Source organism: Doryrhamphus excisus, linkage group LG10, assembly GCF_037039965.1.
Source record: "Doryrhamphus excisus strain RoL-2023G ecotype Guam linkage group LG10, RoL_Dexc_Guam_v1.1, whole genome shotgun sequence".
NCBI lineage: Eukaryota > Metazoa > Chordata > Actinopteri > Syngnathiformes > Syngnathidae > Doryrhamphus > Doryrhamphus excisus.
The window spans coordinates 4,634,857-4,650,149 of record NC_136366.1 but is presented as its reverse complement, the minus strand read 5'-3'; the positions used below and the strand labels follow the sequence as shown (position 1 = coordinate 4,650,149).

The 15,293-nt window shown below is 47.3% G+C and overlaps 2 protein-coding genes across 2 annotated transcripts; one reads left to right on the top strand and one right to left on the bottom strand.

Annotated features, from left to right (window-relative positions):
• The first annotated feature begins 70 nt into the window (after nt 1-70).
• supt3h (SPT3 homolog, SAGA and STAGA complex component) lies at nt 71-6,449 on the top strand. Its single transcript, XM_058064509.2, has 12 exons — nt 71-193; nt 669-785; nt 1,866-1,950; nt 2,431-2,517; nt 2,577-2,673; nt 2,728-2,861; nt 2,933-3,008; nt 4,662-4,774; nt 5,667-5,771; nt 5,841-5,969; nt 6,046-6,138; nt 6,320-6,449. The coding sequence occupies exons 2-12, from the start codon at nt 706-708 to the stop codon at nt 6,359-6,361; spliced, it is 1,041 nt and encodes a 346-aa protein (XP_057920492.2). The 5' UTR covers nt 71-193; nt 669-705; the 3' UTR covers nt 6,362-6,449.
• Nucleotides 6,450-8,192: 1,743 nt separating this feature from the next.
• LOC131116892 (high affinity choline transporter 1-like) lies at nt 8,193-13,472 on the bottom strand. Its single transcript, XM_058064508.2, has 8 exons — nt 13,287-13,472; nt 13,102-13,218; nt 11,851-12,006; nt 11,621-11,769; nt 11,406-11,549; nt 10,113-10,266; nt 9,833-10,050; nt 8,193-8,840 (listed from the first exon to the last, which is right to left on the bottom strand). Exons 1-8 carry the CDS (start codon nt 13,468-13,470, stop codon nt 8,304-8,306), a joined length of 1,659 nt encoding a protein of 552 aa, XP_057920491.2. The 5' UTR covers nt 13,471-13,472; the 3' UTR covers nt 8,193-8,303.
• Nucleotides 13,473-15,293: the final 1,821 nt, after the last annotated feature.

The window sequence follows — 15,293 nt, the reverse complement described above, 5'->3', positions numbered from 1 at the left end:
GGACAAAAGTGTAGTATTTTTGTGTTCATCGTGGATCAATGTAATAAAACTATACAATGAACGAAACAGCACATAAACTACACGTACCACGACTCCTCACATCCTTGTTTCTATCCTGACGTCATCAAAGCGCGCCACTATTCAACATAAACTCAACACAAACGCTTGCGGAACAATAGTTTGGCTACTTTTGGTGAGTTTTATTCGTTATTCTGCTTTGTGGCTTATCCTTCCTGTCCTAACCTGCCTCTCTTTGTTTGTGTCGACATTGTCGTCTTCAAAAACAAAAACCACAGTGTTTGAATAGAAAGGAACTGTGTGGTTTTAGTCAGATTTTACTACCGGATGGAAAGCAGTGTGGTCATAGCACCTGTCTTTCTTTGTTGATTTGTCTTAATACTGCTCTGCTATGTTGTTTATTTAGTCCTCAACTGTACTTATTATTCATTTTATGTTATTTATAAAGCACCAAACCACAAAAGGGACGGTAGGTTATTTTTCATAGGGAGCATGTTCATGTGATGCGGGGCTGCAAAGTGGTTTGTGTCGGCTTGTTGACTAAACAATGACTTGTTTAGTTCTAACATCATTAAAACATAAACTCGAATTTTCGGACTCTAGTAGTTTTATAGCTGTGGATTTGACGCATAACTTGTATTTCCGGTTAGGGTCGAACATAGCCTGTGATTGGACGAGGGAGGTCACATGGCTGGCTCCGCGGTTGTCAGCGGTCGAGACCGGCCTGCATCCAGGACCAGCTTCATCACTGAGATACAGGGCATGATGTAAGACACACACACACACACACACACACACACACACACACACACACACACGACTTACCCCTGTCCGCCGACGGGCTGCTCCCACTAAACAGACTGTTTGACGCCATGTTTACCTGTTTGATGAGCAAAAATAGACCTCTTTTTATGATAAAACCTACCTGGAAAAATGTCATTTGCACTTTTACAGTTTTTTTTTATTGTACATTTTGTTTTTATGCAGAGTCGAATCATCGGTATCAGATTTTCTTAACTTTCTCAACTTTTCTTAACACTTTTTGGTCAAATTTTTTTTTTAATTTGTGGATAAAACATTTCAATATAAATATAAATGTAAATATAAGATAGTAGTTGAAAAATTTTTGCATTTTGGGACTCCTTCGTTGATGGGCGATGGCTCTCACAGTCAAACCAGTTGAGAACCATTGATTTAAACCACCCTCTGTTGTTTAACACTATTTAATTGACAAAAATGTCGCTATACTGTAGTCGGGCTACATACTGTTTTTGGTAATTGAAGATAAATATTTTATATAAAAGAAACTAGTATGGACTAGGTACTGTATGTATGACATATTATACAATATCATTTCTGCATGCATTTTCTTTGTAAGTACTAAAATAATGTATTAATTAAGTATGTAATTAAGTATGTAATGTATTAAATAAGTACACCACATGCTTTTGCATCCAGTAGGCTTAGGAGTATGTGTGAGTGTGTTTTACTCACCTTGAGTTGCAGGGGGGTGGAGTGTTCTTTGGTAGCTGGAGATTCTGAAACGCAATTAAACCCCAAAACCTAAAACCAAGCCTCAACCTGAAGCAAAACTCTGAACCTGAGCCAACCCGCCCGCAAGCCTCAAACCAAAACCACCAGCTTTCTCTCTGAGTGACAACCGCAGCCAGCCAATCGCAGCACAGAGGAGGCAGGCGGCGTGGAAAAGTGAGGGATGATCTTTAGGATGTGGCTTGGTTTGCGGGGCTTGTCGTGCAAGTGGTTATTACTCCATGCAAATATGATGTTTCACCAAAATGGAGCTCAAAGTGTGTGTGTGTGTGTGTGTGTGTGTGTGTGTGTGTCAGGTTTGCTCTGGGAGACACTCGTAGACCCTTGCATGAAACGGCAGCCCTGGTGGAGGACATTGTCCATACACAGCTCATCACCATGGTAACACACTTGATCTCTCTCTCTCCGCCCCACCGCACACACATAAAATAATAATTTAAAAGGAAGTCATTCTTAAATAAATTTACTTATAAATTACTATACAAAAATTCTTTTTTATGCTCCAGTTCTGTGTACATTTTTGTTGTTTATTATGTATTTCATTACACTATGCCTGCTCGTTGTGTTGAAGGCTTTTTTGTTTTGCTTTTTAACATGCTAGGTTAATTGGCCACTCCAAATTGTCCATAGGTGTGAATGTGAGTGTGAATGGTTGTTTGTCTATATGTGCCCTGTGATTGGCTGGACACCAGTCCAGGGTGTACCCCGCCTCTCGCCCAAAGACAGCTGGGATAGGCTCCAGCACCCCCGCGACCCTTGTGAGGAAAAAGCGGTAGAAAATGAATGAATGAATGAATGTTACTACATGACACTTCCAGACAGTTGATGTGTGCTTTTGTGTTGATTTGACGTATGGATCAGCTCCATCAGGCCAGCGAGGGGGCGACGCTACGTGGGTCAAGAGTCATCGCCGTTGAGGATATCCTCTTCCTGATGAGGAGAGACAAGGTAAACAACACATTAAAAATAAAGAAAGAATAAAGAATAAAGTTTGTGTTTTGTGTCAGAGAAAAGTATCCAGGCTATTGAAGTATCTCCAGTTCAGAGATTACAAATCCAAACTTCTTAAGACGCTGGAGGACGAAGACACACAGCCGGACTCAGGTGAGTCGCCATTATTTTAGAATATGGAACTTTAAACGATGAAGTTTATGGCAGGTTCCCTTGCCGGGGGCAACCAGCGGAGGCAGCGTTTGGCGCAGGACTACTTGGTGTGGCTGGACCACACGGGAGAGCTTCTGTCGCTGACTGAGAGACAGGAAATGGACCCCATCAAGCAAGAGAGGATGGAGGTGGTCATCACGGCTTATTATTGGATAGACGCAGTCAAACACCTCCTGAATGTTTTGATGTCCTCCTGCAGCGTGTTGAGCGTAACACACGAGCAATGGACCAGGCACAGTACTCGGAATTCTGTGAGAGTCGACAGCTCAGCTTTGGTGAGTTCAAAGAAAAATCCCTCCATCCGTTTTCCATGCCGCTTATCATCGCTAGGGTCGCAGTGGTATGCTAGAGCCTATCTATCTGTCGCTCTATCTGTCGCTCTATCTGTCGCTCTATCTGTCGCTCTATCTGTCGCTCTATCTGTCGCTCTATCTGTCGCTCTATCTGTCGCTCTATCTGTCGCTCTATCTGTCGCTCTATCTGTCGCTCTATCTGTCGCTCTATCTGTCGCTCTATCTGTCGCTCTATCTGTCGCTCTATCTGTCGCTCTATCTGTCGCTCTATCTGTCGCTCTATCTGTCGCTCTATCTGTCGCTCTATCTGTCGCTCTATCTGTCGCTCTATCTGTCGCTCTATCTGTCGCTCTATCTGTCGCTCTATCTGTCGCTCTATCTGTCGCTCTATCTGTCGCTCTATCTGTCGCTCTATCTGTCGCTCTATCTGTCGCTCTATCTGTCGCTCTATCTGTCGCTCTATCTGTCGCTCTATCTGTCGCTCTATCTGTCGCTCTATCTGTCGCTCTATCTGTCGCTCTATCTGTCGCTCTATCGGTCGCTCTATCGGTCGCTCTATCTGTCTGTCTCGCTCTCGCTCTGTCTCGCTCTCGCTCTGTCTCGCTCTCGCTCTGTCTCGCTCTCGCTCTGTCTCGCTCTCGCTCTCGCTCTCGCTCTCGCTCTGTCTCGCTCTCGCTCTGTCTCGCTCTCGCTCTGTCTCGCTCTCGCTCTGTCTCGCTCTCGCTCTGTCTCGCTCTCGCTCTGTCTCGCTCTCGCTCTGTCTCGCTCTCGCTCTGTCTCGCTCTCGCTCTGTCTCGCTCTCGCTCTATCGCTCTTGCTCTCTATCTCGCTCTTTATCTCTGTATCTTGCTCTATCTCTCTCTCGCTCTGTCGCTCTTGCTCTCTCGCTCTCTATCTCGCTCTCTATCTCGCTCTCTATCTCGCTCTATCTCTCTCTTGCTCTCTTGCTCTCTTCCGCTCTTGCTCTTGCTCTCTATCTTGCTCTTGCTCTCTCGCTCTATCTCTCTCTCTGTCGCTTTTGCTCTCTCGCTCTCTATCTCGCTCTCTATCTCTGTATCTCGCTCTCTCGCTCTATCTTTCTCTCACTCTATCTCTCTCTCACTCTGTCGCTCTTGCTCTCTATCTCGCTCTCTCTCTCTATCTCGCTCTCTCTCTCTATCTCGCTCTCTCTCTCTATCTCGCTCTCTCGCTCTATCTCACTCTCGCTCTATCTCGCTCTCACTCTATCTCGCTGTCTCGCTCTCTATCTCTCTTGCTCTCTATCTCTCTCGCTCTCTATCTCTTCCTCTCTCGCGCTTTCTCGCTCACTTGCTCTCGCTCTCTATCTCGCTCTATCTCGTTCTCGCTCTGTCGCTCTCTCTCGCTCTCGCTCTCTCTCGCTTTCTCGCTCTCTATCTCTTCCTCTCTCGCGCTTTCTCGCTCTCTCTCTCTCTAATATCACTTTATCACTTTTCTTTATCACTGCCAGCATACGTATTATGTCCCTGTGTGAGTGTGCTGATCAAAGTAGCACAACAACATTTTCACAGATTGATTGTTGAGATTTATTTCCATAATTCAAGGCTTGTAAGTGTGCCTTTTGTAGTCCATTATGTCTTGTGTAAAAATGTCAACATGTCATGTTCTCATGTCCAGCCAAGAAAGCGTCCAAGTTTCGGGACTGGCTGGACTGCAGCAGCCTGGAGCTGAAACCGAACAGTGTTGCCATGGAGATCCTGTCCTACCTGGCCTATGAGACCATCGCTCAGGTGACCACCTCTTTTATAAATAGATACATACAGACTCTGCATTAGATATACAGAATATGCAGATTTTTCATACTCTAAAGTAGTGGTTCCCAAAGTGGGGTACATCAATTTCCATCTGGGGTATGTGAGGGAAAATAAAAAAAAAAACAATTACGGGCTAACACTCGAAATTACGAGTGCTCCTGAATGCACCTCATAGTGAGGAGACCACAGCAAGTAGGCAAGTAATAGTAAGAGTGTTTCATCTTGAAGATATTATTCATATTGGCGTTCCAATGAATCCCAGCACGGCCCCAGCAATGAACACCTGACACTGTGAGTGGAGAACCCCCCACCCCACCCCCATCAGTACTTGGATGTAGTTTTGTATTTCAGATACTATTAAGAGTTGGGACACCATGGAAAGATTCCAGTCAGATAATGGACAGCCTTTTTTAAAATGGTGCATTCGTGTGCATCACACAACTCCTGAGACACAATTTGTTGCTGCATTCAGGGACACTCGCAGCAAATGAATAAGCAGACTTAAACCATAGACAGAGTGGACAAAAAAAGAAATATATTGAAATTAAATTGAAAGACAAGGAGTGGAATAAAGATATATATATATATATAGGATAATAACTTTTATATTTATCAGTGCTGTATTATGTAAAACTTTATACTAATGTATAGTATATAGTATTCCCATTGGACCCTATCGAATGCTTTCTCTGCGTCCAGTGAGACCACCACTTTGGGTGTATTAGGGTTCGAGGACCCAATCATATTCAAGAACCGTCTGGTATTAAATGATGAGTTCCAACCGGTCATAAACCGGCAAGGCCTTCAAACCACTTTTCATTCAAACAAATATGTTTACCATATTTCGTCTTCATGTTTCCTCCCCCAGATTGTGGATCTGTCTCTGCTGGTGAAGCAGGAAATGGTGGCAAAGATCAATCCTGTCAGTCATGTGATCTCCGCCAGCCACATCCACTACAACACACACACCGAGGTACATGCACACACACTCACGTAAAAAAAAAAAAAAAGCAAATGGTTATGTTTCTTTTCTCCTTATTAGGTTAAAAAGGAAACAGACTCCCCTGAAGCCACTCCCCCCTCCACACCAGGCTCCTCCCACTCCTCCAAACCCCTCCTCCAAGGTAACGGCAGTCTGGATGGTCGAGTGCGGCAGCGGAAACGCAAGAAGGTTTGACTCCATATACAAAACAGTGACGTATGATTGTTTTATTAAAGTTTGAAATGTATATTTGTTGTCTTTGCAGACATGCCCGGTCGGAACAGCGGAACATTCCAGCGGCGCCATCCTGCCTTGTCACATTCGAGAAGCCATCAGACGATACCACTACAGACACACGGCAAGTACACACACTTCTACATGGAATGTATGTAGTGTCGAGTGATATATTGATATTTATTTATTTTGAGCTATATCAAAAACAAGCTGGATTTGATGCAAGGTCTCATTTTTCAAGATGGCGCCTCCCAGCCACATATCTATGTCCTTTTAAATTTGCTCCAACCTCTTCCTTCCCTCAGAGTGCCTACAGGAGGAGTGGGATGGTCTTCCTCGCCTGCTGATGGTGTTTGACTGAAGCCTCACGCCCCCTGGTGGTATAAGTTAGTTCCTACAACAGTTAGCATTGCTCAAATAAACTTTATTCATTCATTCATTTTCTACCGCTTATCCTCACGAGGGTCACAGGGGGTGCTGGAGCCTATCCCAGCTGTCTTCGGGCGAGAGGCGGGGTACACCAATCACAGGGCACATATAGACAAACAACCATTCACACTCACATTCATACCTATGGACAATTTGGAGTGGCTATTTAACCTAGCATGTTTTTGGAATGTGGGAGGAAACCGGAGTACCCGGAGAAAACCCACGCATGCACGGGGAGAACATGCAAACTCCACACAGAGATGGCCGAGGTTGGGATTGAACTCCAGTCTCCTAGCTGTGAGGCATGCGCACTAACCACTCGTTTGCCGTGCAGCCCCGTACATTCATTTTCTACCACTCACGAGGGTCGCAGAGATGGCCGATGGTGGGATTGAACTCGGGTCCCCTAGCTGTGAGGTCTGCGCGCGCACCACTCGACCGCATGGATTTATATAGATATATATTTTCTTTTTTTTAATAAAACTGGACTTGTGAATGGCGTATAGAAGGGTTTAGATTCTGTTCCACAGATGGCGCTAATGCACACGAAAGCTGCTTACGAAACCAATAAACAGAAGAAGAAGAACGCACCCTGACAACTTTCCGATTGAGCGGGTACAAGATACCTCAATCGGATTGGGGAAAGGAATATTCCACCCCTGTGAATCCCATTATATATTCATTCGGATTGGCACTTTTCTTTCGGATTGAGGTGTATACAAAGGTTACATTGAGCAAATAAACCGAATGCAATTGGAATATTTGGGTCCATGTAAACGTGGCTAATGACAAAGGGCAGCCCGACCTGAGTCCAGCCCTTTTTGGAAACAGGTCAGACATTTTGCGAAATGTGAACCAAACTCTGACAGAACTGCTTGAATTTGGTGGTCTAGTACCCCCTATTCCATATTCATAGTACTTTCTACTCGGTCAAATGCCTCCTCAAAACCCAAGTTGGACCCTGACAGTTCCACAAAAAAGATGAAAACCGAATGCTTCTCTCCAGAACCCCTAAATATATCTTCCCAGGAAGACTGAGAAGTGTGATCCCACGGTAGTTGGGTAAATGTAGACGTGCTTGCTGACGTTGTCTCACGCTTCATGACACACTGTTTGTACTCAACTGTTTGCTCTTAAGGCGGTAGAACCAATTTGATGTGTTCGCTCCGTTGGTCATCGCCATCGTTTTGCAAACATTGCTAATATTCATTCATTCATTTTTTACCTCTTATCCTCACCGGGGATGCTGGAGCCTATCCCAGCTGTCTTCGGGCGAGTGGCAGGGTCCACCTTGGACTGATGGCCAGCCAATCACAGGGCACATATAGACAAACAACCATTCACACTCAACAATTTGGAGTGGCCAATTAACCTAGCATGTTTTTGGAACATACTAGGTCATCACATATACCGAGGGTGGCATTGAACTTGGGTCTCCTAGCTGTGGGGTCCGCGCGCTAACCACTCGACCGCCGTGCAGCACTGAGCGGGTACAAGATACCTCAATCGGATTGGGGAAAGGAATATTCCACCCCTGTGAATCAGATTATATATTCTTTCGGAAGGTTACATTGTTCCTGTTTGGGCAAATAAACCGAATGCAATTTGGAATATTTGGGTCCATGTATACGAAATACAAAATGAGACAAGTTGAACAAGTGATGCTGTCATGACCTACTCTGACCCCAACAAGTGAACTGAACTGGCGGTTGATTCCAGTCCAGTGTGCTGACGACATTCTGATTTGACGTTCTTTTATTGATGACATCATGTTATCTTCTTAGTTGTTACATGCTAACATGTTTGCATTTTTCCACATGATGTCCTTGTGGCGAACGGCGGCGCCCCCCCTGTATGATGCTAGTTGCTGATTGGACTTCCAGTGCTCATCATGGGCTCAGAGGCATCATTGCTGCTAGTCGCACACCGGGGGCGCTGTGGCGGGGGATCATACGTCTCAGCTTTCACTTGGAAGACATCCCAGCAGACAGGAAGTAGTCCTCTGTTGAAAAGATAAGACGCCAGGAAGGAGAAGAACAAGATGGCGGTGAGAGAGCACAGCATGGCGAAGGTCTTGACTGGAAAATGCTGCACGTGAGTCCCGTCTTCCAGTGTGTTTCCCGGGAAGACGATGACCGGGGCCAGGCCTATCAGAGGCTCGCCGCACAGCAACTGAATCAGGAGGCCCAGCGTGCCGCCCAAGATGGCGCCGTAACCGTTGGTGATGTGGAAGAAGACGACGCAGACGAGCTGAGGGAAGATGACATTGTAGGACACGTAGATGCCCATAAACCAGAAAAGGATGACGCTGGTTTGCAGTCTGGTGAGCGCCGCCCCTGTCACACCCACCACGACGACCACGAGGCGAATCACACGTTCGATCTCTCGTTCAGATGCCTGAAAATAGAAGCGCGGGAAAGTCACACCCCACCCTGAACCGTCACCGCTGCGGTCGCAGGATGTTCTTGTAGACGTTGAAAGAGAACACAGACGCCGCTGAAAGCTGCCAAACTCAATTTTTGCCGCCATTAGGGGCCACCACGAGCCTGTTGGGGGGCAGTTTGAGCCACTGAATGCCACTAGGCTTCTTATTGGCGACACTGGACGCCACAGCAAATTGCATTGCCGCGAACTGGCACCAACTGGCGCCGGCGCAGTGGACTCCTAGCTTTATTGGCACAACTTGGCTCGCTCCATGACATTCCAGTGGATTCCAATCAGCGGATTGTTTGTGCCATTTGGTTCCACTTGGTGGACACTTTGCCCCGATTACTTGATGCAAGTGGCACGACGGAGATTTTAAACATTTTAAAATTTTCTTGCTGCCAAACTAAATTTTTGCCGCCCTTACGGGCCACCACGAGCCTGTTGGGGGGCAGTTTGAGCCACTGAACGCCACTAGGCACCTTATTGGCGACACTGGACGCCACAGCAAATTGCATTGCCGCGAACTGGCACCAACTGGCGCCGGCGCAGTGGACTCCTAGCTTTATTGGCACAACTTGGCTCGCTCCATGACATTCCAGTGGATTCCAATCAGCGGATTGTTTGTGCCATTTGGTTCCACTTGGTGGACACTTTGCCCCGATTACTTGATGCAAGTGGCACGACGGAGATTTTAAACATTTTAAAATTTTCTTGCTGCCAAACTAAATTTTTGCCGCCCTTACGGGCCACCACGAGCCTGTTGGGGGGCAGTTTGAGCCACTGAATGCCACTAGGCTTCTTATTGGCGACACTGGACGCCACAGCAAATTGCATTGCCGCGAACTGGCACCAACTGGCGCCGGCACAGTGGACTCCTAGCATGACATAAACACAGGTGGGACAACACACCCCACCCTGAACCGTCTGATGCCCCACCACCACCGCCGCCGACGCCGCCTCACCTGCGGTCGCAGGATGTTCTTGTAAACGTTGAAAGAGAACACAGACGCCGCTGAAAGCAGAGCGGAGTCCGCCGATGACATCACGGCAGCGGCCACGCATCCGATCCCCATGATGGAGATATAAGGCGGGGTAAGGTGTTGCAGCACCATGGGCAGGATCAGCGCCGCTTCCCCCCGCTCCCACGGTGACGGAGAACCGTACGACGTGGCGTTCCAGTCTGGCGGCAAAACACTCAAGACACTGTTTCACACGCTTTGCCCAGGCGGAGGGCGGTCTTACCTGTTGATGACGCCACCGCCCCCAGCAGGATGGGAGGAATTCCGAAGACGAGGATGCACAAGGCAGCGATAAAGCACAGACGCTTGGCTCTACCGGGAGACGCCACCGACAGAGTCCTCTGGTGGAAAGCCTGATACCCTAGACAGCCCAGTGCCTGTGAGGCAGACGACAAGTCCCGCCCCCCCAGTGTTAGTCCTTGTCTTCATGTCAGGGTAGGAGGGGCTTCATACAGGAACCTTTATTCTTCCAAAAGCACTCCGTCATCCATGTCTTTATGGACCTTGCGTCATGTTGGAAGAGGAAGCAGCCCGCTCCAAACTGTTCCCACAAGGTCGGGAACATGGAATTGTCCAAAATCTTTTAGTATCCTACGCACCCGCCCTTGACCGCCACCCAACACACAATGCACCGGACCCTTATGCTAGCCCCCGTAGGTGGTGGGTCTACGACGGGGAGATCCCGTGTGGCTTGTTCGGGCTGGGCCCGGCCGGGCTCCACAGGTGAAGGCCCGACCACCCTCTCCCGGGCCTGGCTCCAGGGTGAGGCCCCCGGTATCCCACATCCGGACGAGGTACGGTTCCTCCTCTTGTCATGCTGGAGGGACTATGTCTCACAGCTGGCCTGGGAACGCCTTGGTGTCCTCCCGGTGGAGCTGGAGAAGGTGGCCGGGGACCGGGAAGTCTGGGCTTCCCTACTAAGACTGCTGCCCCTCGCGACCCGGACCCGGATTAGCGGAGAAAAATGGATGGATCTTTTAGTATCCTGATATTCAAAGTTCCTTTCATTGGAACTAAGGGATCAACCCCACACTATAATTCCTCCCCCACCAAATTTCACACTCGGCACAATACAGTCCCAAATGTACCGTTCTGGTAACGTTCAAACCCAGACTCGTGCATCAGATCGCCAGATAGAAAAGCGTGATCCATCACTCCGGAGAACGGTCTCCATTGCTCTATAGTCCAATGGCGGCGTGCTTTACATCCGCCGCTTTGCATCGCCTTGGTGATGTATGGCTGCTCTGGTTACGGAAAACCATTCCATGAAGCTCTCCGCGTCCTGTACTTGGACTAATCCGAAGGCCACATGAAGTTTGGAGCTCTGCAGCAACTGACTGTGCAGGAAGTCCACGACCTCTTTGCGTGCCGCTGACCCCTCGCCATCAGTTTACGTGACCTACTACCTCATGGCTGAGTTACATTTCTTATATTAAAGCTGACTAGGGAATATTTAGGAGTGAGGAAATTTCACGACTGGAATTGACTGAGCGGCCCATTTTTTTTTTCCACTTACCGTGAAGAAGAAATTATCCAGAAGGATCCACACGTTGTTGACATCCCAGCTGCCGATCCAGGGAGCGTGCTGTGTGTTGTTCATCAGCGTGGAACCGATAGGGACCACGTGTTGATTCGTCACAGCGAAGGGAACGCAAGCCCACTGCACACACACACATATTCAAATATCTCACACACACACACACACACACACAGTGGACAGTGTATACAGACCAGGCTGATGAAGATGAGCAGCAGCTGGATGACGTCGGTGTAGGCCACGGAGTAGAGCCCCCCCAGCAGCGTATACGTGATGGCCACGCCCACAGAGATCCAAATGCAAACGGTGAAGGAAAGATCAAGAACGACGCTCATGGTTACACCTGTCACACACACACACACATTGTTGCCGCACTACAACCACATCTGTGTGTGTAGTCAACGTGTGTGTGTGTGTACATCACCCAGGCCAGTAAGGGTGGTGGGAACCCACAATACGTCCACAGCGACTGACGCGACACACAAAGCACCCGTCAGAACTTTGCCGTACTTGCGCTGGAAAGGATCCATCATGGTGACGCAGTGTCTTTCACGGAGCGGCCGGGCGAACATGACACCGCCTGTTTAAGGGTGACACAGTTTGAGTCACACCGAGATGCGTTTGCTGGCATTGGGATATCTCAACTCTTATGTCATCAACAATGTCAACTTTCCCCGCCTTTTTTTTGATCAGAAGCGGGCGGCACGGCGGTCGAGTGGTTAGCGCGTAGACCTCACAGTTAGGAGACCAGGGTTCAATTCCACCCTCGGCCATCTCTGTGTGGAGTTTGCATGTTCTCCCCGTGCATGCGTGGGTTTTCTCCGGGTACTCCGGTTTCCTCCCACATTCCAAAAACATGCTAGGTTAATTGGCCACTCCAAATTGTCCATAGGTATGAATGTGAGTGTGAATGGTTGTTTGTCTATATGTGCCCTGTGATTGGCTGGCCACCAGTCCAGGGTGTTGTGATATACTGTAACTGATGGATTGGAATTTCATAAGAGAAATTAGGTTTGTTGGATTAACACAGGGGTGCACAGTGGAGGAGTGGTTAGCGCAGGCCTCACAGCTAGGAGACCCCAGTTCAATTCTACCCTCAAACATCTCTCTTCCCGTACATGCGTGGGTTTTCTCCGGGTACTCCGGTTTCTTCCCACATTCCAAAAACATGCTAGGTTAATTAGCGACTCCAAATTGTCCATAGGTATGAATGTGAGTGTGAATGGTTGTTTGTCTATATGTGCCCTGTGATTGGCTGGCCACCAGTCACATGGTGTTGTGATATACTGTACGTAACTGATGGATTGGTATTTCAGAAGTGAAATGAGGTTTATTGGATTAGCACACAGGGCTGAACGGTGAACAAGTGGTTAGCGCAGGCCTCACAGCTAGGAGACCCCAGTTCAATTCCACCCTGGGCATGTTCTCCCCGTGCATGCGTGGGTTTTCTCCGGGTACTCCGGTTTCCTCCCACATTCCAAAAACATGCTAGGTTAATTAGCCACTCCAAATTGTCCATAGGTATGAATGTGAGTGTGAATGGTTGTTTGTCTATATGTGCCCTGTGATTGGCTGGCGACGAGTCCAGGGTGTACCCCCAGCTGGGATATTCTCCAGCAACCCCCCACGACCCTCGTGAGGAAAAGCGGTAAAAAATGAATGAATGAATGATCACCAATCATAAACGAAGCGCTGAATCCCAATACCATGGTGGCAGCCCAGACCACGCCCATGGAGGGGGTGTATACCATCTCAGCCAGGCCCACGATGAAGCCGCCTCCCACCCACGTGGCTGCGGGAGAGAAGAGGACGCCAGGTCACCAGGAGACGCTACCGTGCTCCGGCTGGAAAGCGGCTCACCCGTCATGGTGAAGACTCCCACCAACATGCTGATGTGCCGATTGGCCAGCAGTGACATCTCCAGGAAGGTGGTCGTATGTTCGCTCTGTTCCCTCCGCCCCTTGAAGTAAGCCCAGATTCCGATGCAGAAAACCAGCAGGTAGAAGAAGAACATGGCTACGACTCCTGGAATGTTGATGGCCATCTTGGACTAGAAGAAATAAAATAAATACTCGTATTCGCGAGTATATTCTAAATTGGCGCCGGTGCAGTGGACTCCAAGTATCATTGCCGCAACTTGGCTCGCGCCATTACATTCCAGTGGATTCCAATTGATTGTTTGCGCCTTTTGGTTCCACTTGCATCAAGCAATCAGCGTGCCGAAGATTTTTTTAACATTTTGAAAATTTTCTTGCTGGTAAAGTCAAATTTTGCCGCCGTTACGGGCCACCACGAGCTAGTTGGGGGGCAGTTTGAGCCACTGAACGCCACTAGGCACCTTATTGGTGACACTGGATGCCACAGCAAATTGCATCGCCGTGAACCGGCACCAACTGGCGCTGGCACAGTGGACTCCTAGCATTATTGGCGCAACTTGGCTCGCACCATTACATTCCAGTGGATTCCAATCGGCGGATTGTTTGTGCCATTTGGTTCCACTTGGTGGACACTTTGCACCGATTACTTGATGCAAGTGGCACGACGGAGATTTTAAACATTTTGAAATATTTCTTGCTGCCAAACTCAATTTTTGCCGCCGTTACGGGCCACCACGAGCCTGTTGGGGGGCAGTTTGAGCCACTGAACGCCACTAGGCACCTTATTGGCGGCACTAGACGCCACAGCAAATTGCATTGTCGTGAACTGGCACCAACTGGCGCCGGCACAGTGGACTCCTAGCATGACATAAACACAGGTGGGACAACATGGTAACATTTTGGAATCTCTGTTTTGTTTATAAAAAGATTGACAGGTTATCACCTCCTCCTTTTGAGATAGATAGATAGATAGATAGATAGATAGATAGATAGATAGATAGATAGATAGATAGATAGATAGACTTCCTTTATTGTCATTGCACAATAACACAGCAGTGAAATTGCTAACAAAATGTCGTTGCCTGGCTCCCGTATAATAAATAATAATAATAATAATGTGGAGTAATTATTAATATTATTATTAAATTATTGATATAAACTATTAAATATTAATATAACTATTAATATGTCTCTGTAAAATGCATACATTTTCAAAAGAAAAGCGCTACAAAGGGTTTAGAAGCTAGCTTCACCACGGTATAAAGTTAGCTAATTCTGTTTGGTGATATAAACGTCAAATACAATAAAAAGTAGTTATTTTCAGTCCTACCTGTGAAAGCTAATCCTGTGATCTCCTGTTTGGACTGCAAACCGGTTGCTACTGTCACAGTCTATGAGTTTCCCTGCCTGGAAGTTTGGTTTATATTCTTTTTTTATGCCTTTAGTTCCGGTTTCCATGGCTTTTATTTTGTATTACGTCCGTTTTTGCACCATTCCGGTTTAATCCTGTTTTACCGTTTGTTCTCGGACGCCTGCTGTGTATTTTGTTTTGGATTATTTAGTTCATTAATTGCATTAATAGCATTAATAATTTAGTGTCATTTCAACTTCTCTGTAAAAATGATTGGGCAATTTAAATGTTGACCTCTGCTGGTGAAGAACCATTTGGGATTTTCCATTATTCAATCGCTCTGCAGGAACATGGCTTAGGTGGAAAAGATGGTTAGGTGGTTCCCATCTGAAAGGTCACCCGTTCAAATCCAATGTACTGCATGCCTTTACCACGTTGTGTAAAAATATATTTCAGGTGCTTGTCACTGTACTACAACCACCATTCTGACATATTAGCATATTTCCACAGCATTTCAGTCCAGCTTCAGCTTCCAAATGGCTGATATGTTCATGATACATTTCCGTGCCTTTTCAAAGCTTTTCACTTTTGCTTGACATTGAGACTTTGGGTCTCATCTCTCGCATCCGGGGGTCGTCG

Coding starts and splice junctions, on each gene's coding strand:
- supt3h (XM_058064509.2), top strand. CDS start 706: ATGGCTGGCTCCGCGGTTGTCAGCGGTCGAGACCGGCCTGCATCCAGG. Junction 786..1,865: donor ACTGAGATACAGGGCATGAT/GTAAGACACACA, acceptor TGTGTGTGTCAG/GTTTGCTCTGGGAGACACTC. Junction 2,674..2,727: donor AGACACACAGCCGGACTCAG/GTGAGTCGCCAT, acceptor AGTTTATGGCAG/GTTCCCTTGCCGGGGGCAAC.
- LOC131116892 (XM_058064508.2), bottom strand. CDS start 13,470: ATGGCCATCAACATTCCAGGAGTCGTAGCCATGTTCTTCTTCTACCTG. Junction 13,219..13,286: donor GGGAGTCTTCACCATGACGG/GTGAGCCGCTTT, acceptor TCTCTCCCGCAG/CCACGTGGGTGGGAGGCGGC. Junction 8,841..9,832: donor AGAACATCCTGCGACCGCAG/GTGAGGCGGCGT, acceptor TTCTATTTTCAG/GCATCTGAACGAGAGATCGA.